The following is a 13509-nucleotide window of genomic DNA, read 5'->3' as shown; positions in this document are numbered from 1 at the left end:
ACTATGGTAACTTCTGATCCCTTGAAAGGTAAAGAAAAGGGAAAGGAGAAATGAATACCAGTACTAATAAAAAAAAACCAAACCTCCTACCTGCACACCCCACATTATGAACCTAGTGTTGACTATCAATATGCTCTTCATATTGGCATCTGTATTTTTACAGTTTATTTTCTTGTGTGATTAGTAGGCTTCACATAAATGGGAAGCCCTCCTCTGTGATTCAGAGGCCCACCAGATTAATGGGCATCAAAGAACTGTCTTTTTTTCTTCCGTTTTTCCTTTTTTTCAACCAACTGGTTACTGTGAGAGAAGACTCTGCTGCCCTAGTCTTTCCCTTATAAATAACCCAACTGTTTGCCTCTCGTGGTTGCTTTCCAAAGCAGGCTGGAATTGGGGATAATTCCCCTGTTGTATAGAGTGTTCTGACAAGTATCAGGTAAGTTGACACCAGAATCCTACTTACTTCACTCTGCTCCTGCTTAGGAGGGACAAGATAAGAGCAGCAGTGTAACTATTGTTTTTGATTTCAGGAAGATACAGAAGTTCACGTTTAAAAGATCATTGTCACAATTGTCACAACTGTAAATGTACGTATTTTGCTTCTGGTTTTAATCAGAAGTAAATATTTTGCAGAACTGAATGTGCTGGCACCCCTGCCAAAGAAAACTTCCTACTCGCTTGTTACGAGCAAGAGGATGTTTCAAGGCCTGATCAAGTGATCCATAATATATATATTTAATTGCATTTGTTATTTATTTAAAACGTTGCAGGTAGCTTTTATTGCTGCATTACAATTATAAATCTTTTCAATCTGTGCTTGTAGAATTATCTGAATCCCCAGTGAATGCCAGATGAGCAGAAAAAGCAATTAAGGGTGTTATGAGTAAATGTTTCAGTCTGCTGAGTTCTAACTATATTTGTTTGAGAAAGCAGCATGTGTTAATGTTTGGTATACCTTTTCTTTGTCTCCTGTTCTACTAGATCAAAAATATTAAATAATAATTGGGTTAATCGCTCTGAGACTGTTTTATTTTCAAGTGATTTTTTTTTTTCCTTCCAGAATGAAATGACTATTGTTTTGGAAAATCTTCTGTTTTCTTTCATACAGGGGCTCTGCTGTTGCCAAAATAATCGGCAGTAATGTGAAAAAAATGCAGAAGTTTGCTTCCACAGTAAAAATGTGGGTCTTTGAGGAAAATGTTAATGGGAGAAAACTGACAGATATAATAAATAATGAACATGAAAATGTAAAATATCTACCTGGATACAAGCTGCCAGAAAATGTGGTAAGATTTGGAAGCTAAACTTGGTCTAGTTTCTTTTTGGGTTGGGGGAGGGGAAGATTGCTTATAGTCTGTAGTGAGGTAGGAAATTGTTTCTCTTTTTTCTTCTTTTTTTGCTTTGTTTTGAATCAAATTCCAGTCCACATGCTATTTTGCTGATGCCATTGGCATAATTTTAGTGTTTTGAACAGCCAAGCTAAGACTGGTATCTAACAATCCTGTAATGGATCTTCCTCTTCAATAACTTAATGGCACCAAGTGTACCAGATGTGGGTGTATGCACGTAAGCAATTAAATGACAGATTAATGCTTCAGCCCTTTAAAACCACTATAATGACTTGCTCTACATTTGGAAGGGAGCTGAATGGTAAGTTTGGGGCCTTTCCTGATTCTCTGAAAATGCAGCTATCACTGTTGATCTTTTGAGAGGGCAGTGAAATGAATGGCAGGTTGGACCCAGGGATTCTGATTCCTAGCTTTCTTTGACCTAGTATGGTCGAATGCAAAGTGGACATAAAATGTTGCTGTTCAGACTTGGCAGTATTTCATATCTGCTTTGCACTGGTGTAAATGACAAGGGAGAAGACTAATGTGATTCTGGCCTAGAAAGAAGCAAGAGTGGGAAGTGAATGCTGCAGTTCAGTAGGAGATCCTTCAGCAAGAGGAGTGCAGCAGCCTGCAGCTATATTATGGTTCTATTGGCATCAGTCAAAACCTAAATTTCACACCAGTTCCTGATTTGAAATAATCCTTTTTGTATGACAGATCAGGTAACGTTGGTGCCTGCTAACCATGACAAGATTTTTCACACCGATTCTCTCCACTGGTGGTATTTTTTAGCATCTGCTGTGCAATGTTATGTCTGTCAGCACTTGCTGGACAAAGCTAGTCTGGCAGGGGACTTTCCAAGAAGCTGACTTATTTTCAACTAAAACCTTTTAAACAATAACAATGTAAGGAAGCAGATGTAACAGCTCCTTTTGAAGAAATCTGAGTTAAAACAAATAACACTTTCCTGAGTGCAGTGGTATATCAGAAATCTACACTATTTTGCCAGACTAACAGCTAAGGAAGAGCAGTGTTGAATTAAAGAACATTTCTAGACTACAATCAGGTAGGTATACACATGTTGACTGCTGTCACTTTCATGTTTAGTTGATTGCACCAACAATAGTGGTGGGAAAAGAGTCCTCTAAACATGTGTCCCAAGAGATCTGTTGTTGGATGGTTTCAAAGCACTTGATGCTGTTGCCTTTGTAAGAATGTAATGCATGTATGGGTGGGTTTAGCTTTGTTTTCATTCTCACTGATGTAGCACAATAACTTTTATCTTTCTCAGCAACAAAACTAAAATACTCTTTAATGTGGGGGAAACAATTGCTCTAATTTGCTCTCAAATAACTTGTTTTGTTTGATTGATCTTCTTTTTTTCTCCTGGAACTTCTTGTATAGGTTGCTATCCCCAACCTTAATGAAGCTGTGCAAGATGCAGACATGTTGGTCTTTGTCATTCCACATCAGTTCATTCATAAGATCTGCGACGAGATCAGAGGGAGGGTACCCAGGCGAGCTGTTGGTATAACTCTTATCAAGGTATAGTAAGTTCTGTATATTAGCACTGTCAGTAAGCAGTGAAATCTTCGGAAACCTTATTGGCCTAAACAAGCTTAGTGTTTGACTTCAAAAAGCTTTCCTTTTTTCAACAATCCTTTTTGTTTGGCTTTTTCTTGATCACTCAATATATGACCTCTTTGGATGTATAATGGGAATCTGATTCCTGGTCCTTAGTGAACTGTTATTCAGCGATACATATTTTATGCTAGTATTTCTGGTGACTAACGGGGAAATGAGACTATCAGCAAGACTAGCTTAAAAAATGTTTCACACCACCAGGTTTTTCAGGCTTTTAACTCATTGTTTGTGAACACATTATTAGATGGAGAGCTGAGCACAAATATAACAGTCTGGTTGTTGATTCACATTTGTCGTGCTGAGTTGATTGTTTTAAGAATTGACAAGAGGCTCTTATATGACTAAGAGAACAGTGCTTTTGTTCACGTAAAAGATTTTGCTGCAACAAGAGAAACTGTTCAGAACAATTAAAAAGATAAACCAGCTCCAGAAAAATAATGGAGTTCTAAGTACTGGAATATGCATTGTACAGGGGTATTCATAGCGTTGGTGTCGAGCGGGTTTCTGCTTTTAAAGTGGTTTTGTTCCTGTGTGTTTAGCTGTGGTAGATCTGGCTAGTCTCATAAGCTTTGGAAGACGTTTCTTTGTTTTTCTTGCCCTACATCTAGTTAAAAGTAGGCTCTTTATTTTCTCAGCACACGTTTTCTTGTCTGCTGTTGTTCCTGGCACAGGGTCATCCTGTAAATCATTTAGTTTTTGAAGAAACTTGTCTGTGTTTAGCTTTGCTAAACTTGTTGACTCTTTCATGTTTCTGTCAATGCTGCCATATCAAAAAGACTTGGGTCTTAAAATTTATTGCAAGGTAACACTGTTTTATTATCATTGTCATACTTGTACAGATAACCTTTACATGGAGAAGAAGGATGAGAGTTATAAGGTGTAGTAGTCCAAAGTAGTGCTGAAACTGATAAATGCCTCTGAACAGCTTTTGAACAATGTGACCATCGTAGATGACTTTTAGCCTGGAAACAAAATCTGAGATTTGTCATTTTGACATTCCTCAATAGTTCAGGCCAATCTGAATCCAAGAGACATCCCTTCACATGAGAGGAACATAATTTTTCTCTAGTTTGCTAAATATATGAACTGGATTCTGATGATCTTTGTCAGCGTAAGCCTGGAATAACCTTAACGGCATTGCACCTACAACAATCCACAATATCTGAAATCAGAATCTAAACCTGTGTTCCCCAATGGTGCAGTTTAAAGGCTTGCTGATTAATAATTGTATTTATGTAGGACTAAATATTTAGTGCATTAATAGGGTGTAATAGAAAATATTTTCAATGTTTTAAAAAATAAATGTTATCTTAGTTTTAATCTGAAGCATGTGATATAATAATGTGGCAATATCAGCTGATATGAGGCAAAACTGATTTCTAGTTCTCACTTGTCACTGTTGAGCTGACTCCATGAATCAAGAGGCACTCTTGGAAGAAATGGTACAACCTGTTTTTAATTCCCTTTAGTGGGAGTGCAAACTATACATTGCTAGCTTCTGTCACCGGACACAAACTTATACCCATTACATAGGGGAAAAGAGAGGCAGAGATGTGATCCTGGCAACAAAATTAATTCCCCTTTTGGTCAGGAGTTGAATATATTTTTATTTATTCTTCTCCATCTTGACACACTGTCTTTTTAGTTAAAATCAAGCCTTCTTAGACTCCTTTCTTTATCTCTAGATGTAGTTCTTATAGTGGTTACTAGAAACACCTCCTGACTTTAGAGGAGTCTTAGTCTGAAAAAGGTTACATAAAAGAGAACCTTGTTTGTCTCGGTGGTTCTTTATTAAGTATACACTTTTCCACTAAACAGTGCGTGCGTAACTGCCAGACCTACAAACACAACCTAATATCTATTTATATAACTGGTTGCTCAGTGAATAAGGCTCTGCTTGCTGAATTACTCCCATAGTGCCGTGTCTGTAATTGCATTCCCTTAAATAGGTTAGACAGGCTTGACTGTTTGGAATGTAGCAGATAACTGTGTTGATGCAAGAGGATAGATGCAGTCCGATTTTACTTTTCTCAGTACTGCACCACAATGGAGAGTACAGGAGTGAAAGAGCAATTTGAAATAGTCTCTGGCTAGCCCCTGGACACGTTTAAGCTTGATCTAATTCACATCTAGCTGTTTACAGACACCAAGGGCTATGCCAGTAGTTGGGGGCAGCTGCTGCTTACACTACCTGAGAATTTTCCTTGCGCAAGGCTATTCCTCAAGTCAGATTCATCTTGTTTACTGCCTCCTCTACGATGTACTCCCAGTGCAGGCACAGCTCCCTCTGACTCCAGCAGAAGTTGTACCTGCTCACAAGAGGAGTGAGTTTGGTGTCCAGGCTTGTAAGATCTTTTTAAACACAAACTATTCATCCGCGTATTTCACTTCATCTTAGGGAGTTGTTCCAGATGCTTTTTACTAGGGCTGTGTGAAGCTTTGAATGCTGATTAGATTCAGAGGAGGTTTGGCCTGATTTGGTGGCCAAATCTGTGAATCCAAATTGAATTGGGAGACCAGTAAAAAGGTCTGAATTGATTCAAAGCTCTCTAAATTGATTCAGAGAGCTTTGGAGATTTGGACAGTCCCCACTCTCCACTGCAGGGAACTGGACCCAGATTCCATGCTGGTAAGGGAGGGGGGAGGAAAGGAGCATGGGGGGAAAGGGGGAGCATGGGGGGACCCCTGCCAAGCCCCATACCCTAACCCCCACCGTACTCTCAGCCACATCAATGGCTGCCTCACCCATCCCCAGTGTCCTGGCTCTTTAAAAAAATAAGTCCTGCGCTTACCGGCTCTTGCCAAGCAGGGGGTGATCCCTGCTGTCCCCCACTGCCCTGCACTGTGTAGGGGACTCTGCCACAAGGCCCATCCCCTGCCCTCTCTCCCAGCCTCCCCATGGCTGCCCCATCTGGCCCCAGATCCTGGTTCTGGTGTGTTTAAAACAAAAAACAAAAAAAACCCCACACATTGGCTGCTGCAGCAGCTGTCTGGTCTTCTGGGAACTTGTGGCAGAACCCCCCCATACAGCATGGGTCAGCAGAGATCGCCCCCATACCTGGTAGGAGCCGGTGAGTGTGGGGCTTTTTTAAAATTATTTTTTAAAGTGCTGGGATGCTGGGGCTGGGAGGAGCAGCCATTGACGGGGTGGGGAGAGCGGGCATGAGATGGGGCCTGTTTGATTCAGAGATTCAGCCAGTTCGATGGTGGCCGAATTGCCGAATCATATATGGCCAAATTGATTCAGGACAGTGATTCAAATCACTGAATTGAATCATTGTCCCCCAAATTGTCCATATCCAAAGCAAATACTAGCCACTTCACACAGACCTACTTTTTACTGACCTCAGACTAAATGGCAGCTGTTGGTTAATTGCCTGTTTGGGGCCTTAAAAGAGACTGTAAAAGCCTCTTTGGAGCTCTTTAAAAAATGACATGCACATCTGCATGCTTTCAGGCTCTCATTGCTCTGCAATATGATCCACAAAGATTTTAAGTCAGGTCTGCATACTAAGTCCTAGAGAATGAAGAAGCAACATGAAAGTGGGGAAACTGATGCTCTCATCTTAATTGTCTGGTTTGAGACATATGGATCTCATCCTATCTCTTAGTTGCACAATGTCGCAGTATTAAAAACAAAGCATTGTTTGAGCCATAGAAGTACAAAACCCCTGCCAGCCTGAAACCTCTTCTGTGACTTGTACATTGCCAAATGAATTCCAGCCTTTCCCTTTAGTGCATTCTTTTTAACCCATGTGTAGTTCAAAGCAATCATCCTCTATATGCTTGATATGAAAAACCCATTTGAAAATAAGGCCTTGTAAAGAAAATGTGTGACTATTCATTCTTTTGGGAAGGAGGAGGAAAGTGTTGAGCCCTGGGCTTTTTCTCCCATATAAAAGCAGAACACATTCACATTTTAGCTCTGTGGGAGAAGCATATTAGTACAAAGGATGTGGCTCAGTTTAATGAATATGGTACAGGAAGGGGTGACCCGAACTGGGTGCAGGGCCCAGGGCAAATCGGCCTATGCAGGGCCCCGCTGCCAGATGCGAGGAAGCTGGCGGTGGATTCAGCAGTGAGGGGTGGGGGCCGGGAGGGGGTGCTGAGTGGCCGGACGTGAAGCTGGCAGCACGGGATGGTCCTGGGTACAGGAAGTTCGTAGTGTTGAACAGAATCCAGCACAAATATCAATGTGTCGTTCATTCTCTTTCCTCATTCTCTATAAGATTGAGGGCAGAGCACTTTACAAAAGTATTGAGATCTATAGATGAGTAACATAACATAAAAGAAAAAATATTGTCATTGTTCAGGCTTTTTGTATCTACAAACTGCCTTCTCACTCTGTGAAAAGTGTCTAGAACTGTCTATTTTTAATAAGCTGTTGTTGGCATTAAACACAAAGGCATTCTTCTGTGATAATTCAGTTTGGGGACTTCCCACAAAATACTATACCTCAGTTGTAAGGTTTAGTCCTGTGTGACACCTTGGTCATTCTCATATGCAACTAAGACAGTGAATATAAATTAATGCTACTCAATTACTTTCACTGATTTATAGGAATTGAATATCCAGTGCAGTTGGAGTTGAACACTCATCCTGTTTGTAGGATTGTGCTCCTGCTTTAGTGTAAAAAATAAATCCTGTTGTCATCATTCCCAGTTGTAGGTGCTGTTTTGTATCAAAATAAGGCATCATAAGTGATCATAACATGGATAGGACAGCATACCTAGAGGTGTCTATATGGCTATAATGTCTTACTTTTAACATGTTCACTGTTTTCAGCTTCTAAGTGCCTAGGTTTTATTGTAGCTGCCACCCATAGACAAGAGTAATTGTGATACAGTCTTATCTAGTATGTCTAGCACCTTTTTAGTAATTCACTTTAATATTGGCTTCAGGGGATAGATGAAGGCCCTGAGGGACTCAAGCTGATTTCTGATATTATTCGAGAGAAAATGGGAATAGACATCAGTGTGCTGATGGGAGCTAACATTGCCAATGAGGTAGCAGCAGAGAAGTTTTGTGAAACCACAATAGGTAAGGTGTCATGCAATTAAACAGTATTCGAAACAAACTGTTATCCTCAAAACTCCTCATGAAATCACTTGAATGTCATGGTTGTCAACATTAGTCAGTCATTATCAGAAGGGCTTATGACTCATATTTCATTGTTCGACTACCTATAATGCTGACACTGCCAAAAGTAGCAACAGGGTGGTTAGGGAGAAGGCAGGACCGGATTATGATATGCTGGGTCCCTAGGCTATGTCAAGCTTAACAGGCCCCATAGCATTACCCAAAAAAAGTGTATTATTCAAACAGAAAGGACATTATTTAGTATTTAGAGCCCCCTAATAATGTGAGGCCCTAAGCTGTACCTTACTTAGATTGTGCCTAAATCCACTCCTGGGTGGAAGAAAAAGGGGAGAGTGCAACTATAGCATCTCACTGGGGCTGTGACTTCAGAGCAACCCTTTTTCTTTTACAGTGGAACAGTTAAACATCACCCACCCCCCAAAACTAGAAGTATAACTTTGGGCTTGGTAAATGTTTTGCAGTTATGTGTTCAGTAACTTTATTCAGAGCTTTTAGGATATATCATCATTGCAACTGCAACAGGAACCTCCAGCTCAGCGGTTCCCAGACAGTAAGTCATGGCCCCTATTGAGGATCCACAGCACTTCTGAGCATGTAATGAGCCCTACACAAATTCAGTTATAACAGCTAGAATCAGACCAGAAGGGATCTCAAACCTGAAATATTGGCAATGATTGCTTTAGTTCCAAAAGACGAGACTTGTTCTTGTGTCTTACATCATCCCTTTCCACCTACCAAGGTAACCTAAAAAATCTTGATCATAGTTAAATATTTTTTTCATGTATGTTTTGTTCTCAACAGGCAGTAAAATTCTGGAAAATGGCCTTCTCTTCAAAGAACTCCTGCAGACCCCAAATTTCAGAATAACTGTAGTGGGTGATGCAGACACAGTTGAGCTTTGTGGTGCTCTTAAGGTAAGATGAGTGGGGAAGGGAAATGAGGGAAGGAGAAGGTATTTACACTTAGAAGCTCAATTTTTATATAAACTGTGCATACCAGAATGCCAGGAAAGAAGCATGCTCTTGTAAGTCCTCCGTTCCACTAGGTCCACTTCATTTCTTTCTATGCCTCCATCACATACCTGTTCTGTGGCTTTATATACTTTTTTAATATTTTTTTTTAATACTCTGTGTTCATGGAACACTAATTCAGTTCCAGCATCTGAGCAAGGTATGGTCTCCTTTTGGCCTAGACAGCACCTTCAGCCCTTCTGCAAGGAGAAGGGAATGAGAAGCTAGATTTCACTAAGTAGTTCTCCCACTCCTTGTCTGACTGGATTATAAAATTTGTCATTCTGGCTGTCCAGTTAGCCCAACTCTACAGATAAGAGAGAGCTTTCCTGATGATCTTAAATTATTGCAGACTAATCATGAGGCCCCCATGGGGACAGGTCATGGTGAAGAGAGGAATGTGCCCACCAGATTTGTGTGCCTAGTGAAGGTTTGGTGCGGGCTGCGGGCTGGGGTTCTGCACGCTGCTGCCTTTGCCCCAGAAACCACACACTTGCTGCGCTGCGTGTCCCCTGCCCACCGGGTGGTGGGAGGCACACAGCATGTCGTCATGTGGCTCCGAGGCAAAAGCAGCAGGGCACAGAGCCCTGAGCCCACAGGGCACAGCCTGCCTCTGCCCCGTGCACAAATCCAGGGGGCATGTGCCCTCCTGTGCTTCCCTTGAGGGTGCACACAGTGGTGGAACTGTGTCCCCTTAACCCCATGCCTGAACTGTGGCTCTGTCCCATGACCCGCCCCTGCCCCACTCCCTTCCTCATTGTTGGGGCCTCAATTTGCCCCCCTGCCCCTTCCCCTCCACAAGCTTACTACTGGGCGGTGTTGGTGTGCACACGTCATTGTGCATGTCTGTTCATCTGCCCCTTACTCCCAAGCCACAGCAACCCCCAGCCCTGCTGCTGCCTCTCATTCCTGACCCACAGTACCCCACATACCGCCAGGGAATGTGGAAAGCTCCCCCCACCAAAACTACACACAGAGCCCCCCCACACCTCCACAAATTCCCACACGCACCCTACCCTTTGCCCCACACCATACAAAGTACCTGGATAATTTTGCATAACTTGAGCTTTTCTGCCCATAGTTTTGAGTTTTTAGCTGTGAAACTAATATCGTAATTAATTGCGACTAATTTTTTTATCGCGCAACTAAATGTAATCAAATTTTTTTAATCATTTGACAGCCCTATTTTTTTTCACAGCTCTGTGTGTTGTTTCTGTAACTAAGTTGTACCACAAGGAAGTGAAGAATAGCTTAAACTAATTTCTATTGATTTTTTTTTTTCCAGGTGAATTTACAAGAAATTTTTATATGGAAAGTGTTAGTAACTTATGCCCTTGGCAAAAATATGCTGGTTCACGGTCTCTTGTGTCTGTGACAAGAAGCAGTTTCAGTGAATGCAAGAAAGTATTAAAATTACACTTATTACACTTTAGAAAGTAATGTAAAAGAAAAATAAACCTCTGAAATATAACAAGGCAATGTGTAGTACCCATCAGTGGAAGTGTCATGTAATGGTAGTAAATGCTAGGTTGCGAACTACAGTATTAGCTTGTGAAGCTGTGGTGCTAGTGAATGGCTTAGTCTAGCTGAACACTGTCTGGTTCCTGTTGTGTCTGTTGATTAAGGTGTGGGCGAAGGGGAGGGAAAGAGGAAGTGGCAGAATTTGCATGAGACCAGGTCTGATGTAGCTTTCACTCTGAGGTTGTCCTACTTAGAAGTCCCAGTTGGAATGATGTAGGTGGTCTATCTTGGATGGGTAGGTTTTGCTCTGATCTTGGGGTATGTTAATGTCAACTGGAGTAACTGCTGGCTGTATTACAGCAATTCTAGATTTGTGTTGGTGCTACTGAGATCAGAACTTGGCCTAGTAATCAATTCTTAAAGGTTTTCCAGTAGGCACAATTGTGAAGTTGCCACCTTAAAATGCTGTTGCAGTTGGCTAGAAAAATGCACGTGTTGAAATTTATTTTGCACTCATTTCTTTATTCTTCAGGCTAAAGGAGCTGTGTAGAAGAGATGATTTAGAACAGGACAGAGTTAGAAGTGGACTTAAACTACCAAATGTAGGTTTATACCAAGTGGCACGGAGTAGCTTAAATCCATTGGAATGGAGTTGTACTAGCTGAAAATCTGCTGCCATCTAGTTCGTAAAAAAAAAAAAATTGGGAGATACTACTGAGAATTTTTTACTTGTTCAAGTCAAATTTTGCTGGGTCTAAACTATACAATTTTAATAGTAGCATGTAGTTTTAATAATAGTGTACTGTGTTGTTTTAATTATAAGTGGACCCTGCATATAAGTCACCCCACATTTTTTAAAGTTCAGTTTTAGGAAAAAACAGCTTTTCCCTGGAAAATAACTCAGTAACTAAAGATAATGATCATGAGCATGAACTGCTTATACCTTTACAAAATCCTACAGGAGAATCAGATAACTAAGGGAGGGACCCAAAGGTTTAAATTACCTAAAAAAAAAAAAGTACTAAAATAAATCTGTGCTGAAAAATTCCAAATAAGTATTTTTTTTTTTGAATTGACAAAAGTGCTGTAAGTACAAAACTGTAGGAGACGAATGATAGACCCTCAGCAAAAGTAAGTTGAGTGCAATCTTTATAGCTCCCTCTAGAGGAGGAAAAAGGTAAATATGTAATCAAAATGATACGGTATTTTTTATCATTCTGCATTGCTTGCTTTGCTTTGCTTTGCTTTGCTTTCAGGAGAAAGAAGGTCTGGCAATACGTAAGTTAGAAGACTATGTTCTGTCACAAGAGAGGAGTCTTAAATAAAGATGCTGTCCTCCACTTCTGCAGCAATGTCTGTTCGAATTACCTACAGTACTAATGCAAACTGCAATCATCTAGATGCAGCAGTAGGCACAAGTGTTCTCCTAATTCTTGGTTAAGAAAATAGTAAGATTCATTCGCAGTATTTATCTGAGAGCCTCACAGGAGCCACAGACTAGTTTCTGAATCATCCTTTAAATGTAGTCTTTTTAAAACACGATCTTTATGATAATGTGTGTTTATTTTGTAGCACAATACACTGGTATACAGTAAAAGATAGATACAGCTATGCCTCTGCGCTGGTTCTACTCTTTTTTCTCTGCCAAGCCTCTCAAATCTGGAAAGATTTCAAAATGGATGACTGCATAGCGATTGAAAGGATGCAGAAAGGGATAAAGAAGTGTTTGGAGCACAGTTGTCTCTGACGATTGTAATAATTTTAGATTTGAAATTGTTTTTGAAGCACATCTAAATGCAGACTCTGTAATAATAACTATCACAGCTGGGTGATCATGAAAGAACATCTGCTGTTCAGACAAATATATTCTGAATATCCACTTCATTTGCTGCATTTATTTTCTCTCACAGTGGGCTGATGGAGATATAGTGGAGTATATAAAACTGATGGTACTGAAACTGAAGTTTTGCAATAATTTACAGACTGGTGGAAATGTGAACAGCAGTCATGTTAACTGAATCTGGTGATATCGGAGGAAGAGTGAGCTAGAAATTGCTGTCAGCAGTAGCTTGCTAACTGTGTGAACAAGGTCTGTTCCTCACCAGCAAAAGTTCCAGTGGAAATGTACTTTGGGCATGTCTACACTATGTCCAGACCATGCTGGGGAACAACACATTGAAGCATGGCATGTATGCTGTATGAGCGTACATCCAGAGCAGATCGTAGAATCATAGAAGTAGGGTCAGAAGGGACCTTGTAGATCTTCAAATGCGACCCCCTGATGAAAGCCAACTGCTTTAGAACTGCATTGGATGTGTGCCAGGAAGCATGCATGAGTCACAGATGATTGGCATGCTCCCAGCGCCACTCTGAGGAGCTAACTTACAGCTGTTTGAGTGTAGCTTACATAGAATGGGTATGCCACGCTTCACAGGGGCAGTATAGACATACCCAAAGTCTCCATGTTTATTTTGTGAGTGTTTTGAGGGATGAGGCCAGGGATAAATTCTGGCTATAGCTGTTAATGAAATAAGACTTCAGGTTAAGCTCTATAAAGGCAAAAGGTAGAGATCTCTGGGGCTTATCCTGCAGCATAACGTTTTGCCAGCATAACTATGTCAGTCAGAAACATGTGGAAAAAGATCCCACCTCCTTGCTACTCTAAGGTAGTGAATCTGTATAGAGATGAGTGTTAAGTTGTTTTCTATGTTATATAGCCCAGAGCTGTTACTTACAAGGATGGCCCTAAAATAACTTATGGGACATTTATGGCAGTAACCATTGTGTTTGGTAATCATTCTGTTCTACTGAAAAAAAGAATTTGATTGTGGCTTTTTTTTCTTGACAAGGTATTGAGAGAGCCCATTTTTCATATTAGTTCAATGCAGGGCTTGGCAGGAGCATACTGACTATTTATCTAGAATTTGTGTCACTTTTGGTGATGATTTTGCTGAGCCCAGCTA

The 13509-nt window shown here is 40.7% G+C and overlaps 1 protein-coding gene across 1 annotated transcript in view; it reads left to right on the top strand.

Moving 5' to 3' along the window:
• Positions 1-13509, top strand: part of GPD1L (glycerol-3-phosphate dehydrogenase 1 like) — a 35028-nt gene that overhangs the window by 7468 nt on the left and 14051 nt on the right. The window contains exons 2-5 of the mRNA XM_090046460.1: positions 1109-1286; positions 2736-2876; positions 7877-8015; positions 8877-8989. Coding sequence (XP_089902586.1) covers positions 1109-1286; positions 2736-2876; positions 7877-8015; positions 8877-8989 — 571 coding nt within the window. The remainder of the gene's footprint in view (positions 1-1108; positions 1287-2735; positions 2877-7876; positions 8016-8876; positions 8990-13509) is intronic.

Source organism: Crocodylus siamensis, chromosome 5 (assembly GCF_052110815.1).
Source record: "Crocodylus siamensis isolate JL-2025a chromosome 5, ASM5211081v1, whole genome shotgun sequence".
In the NCBI taxonomy this organism is placed as follows: domain Eukaryota; kingdom Metazoa; phylum Chordata; order Crocodylia; family Crocodylidae; genus Crocodylus; species Crocodylus siamensis.
The sequence above is the reverse complement of the archived record's forward strand: the minus strand, read 5'-3'. Positions and strand labels throughout refer to the sequence as shown.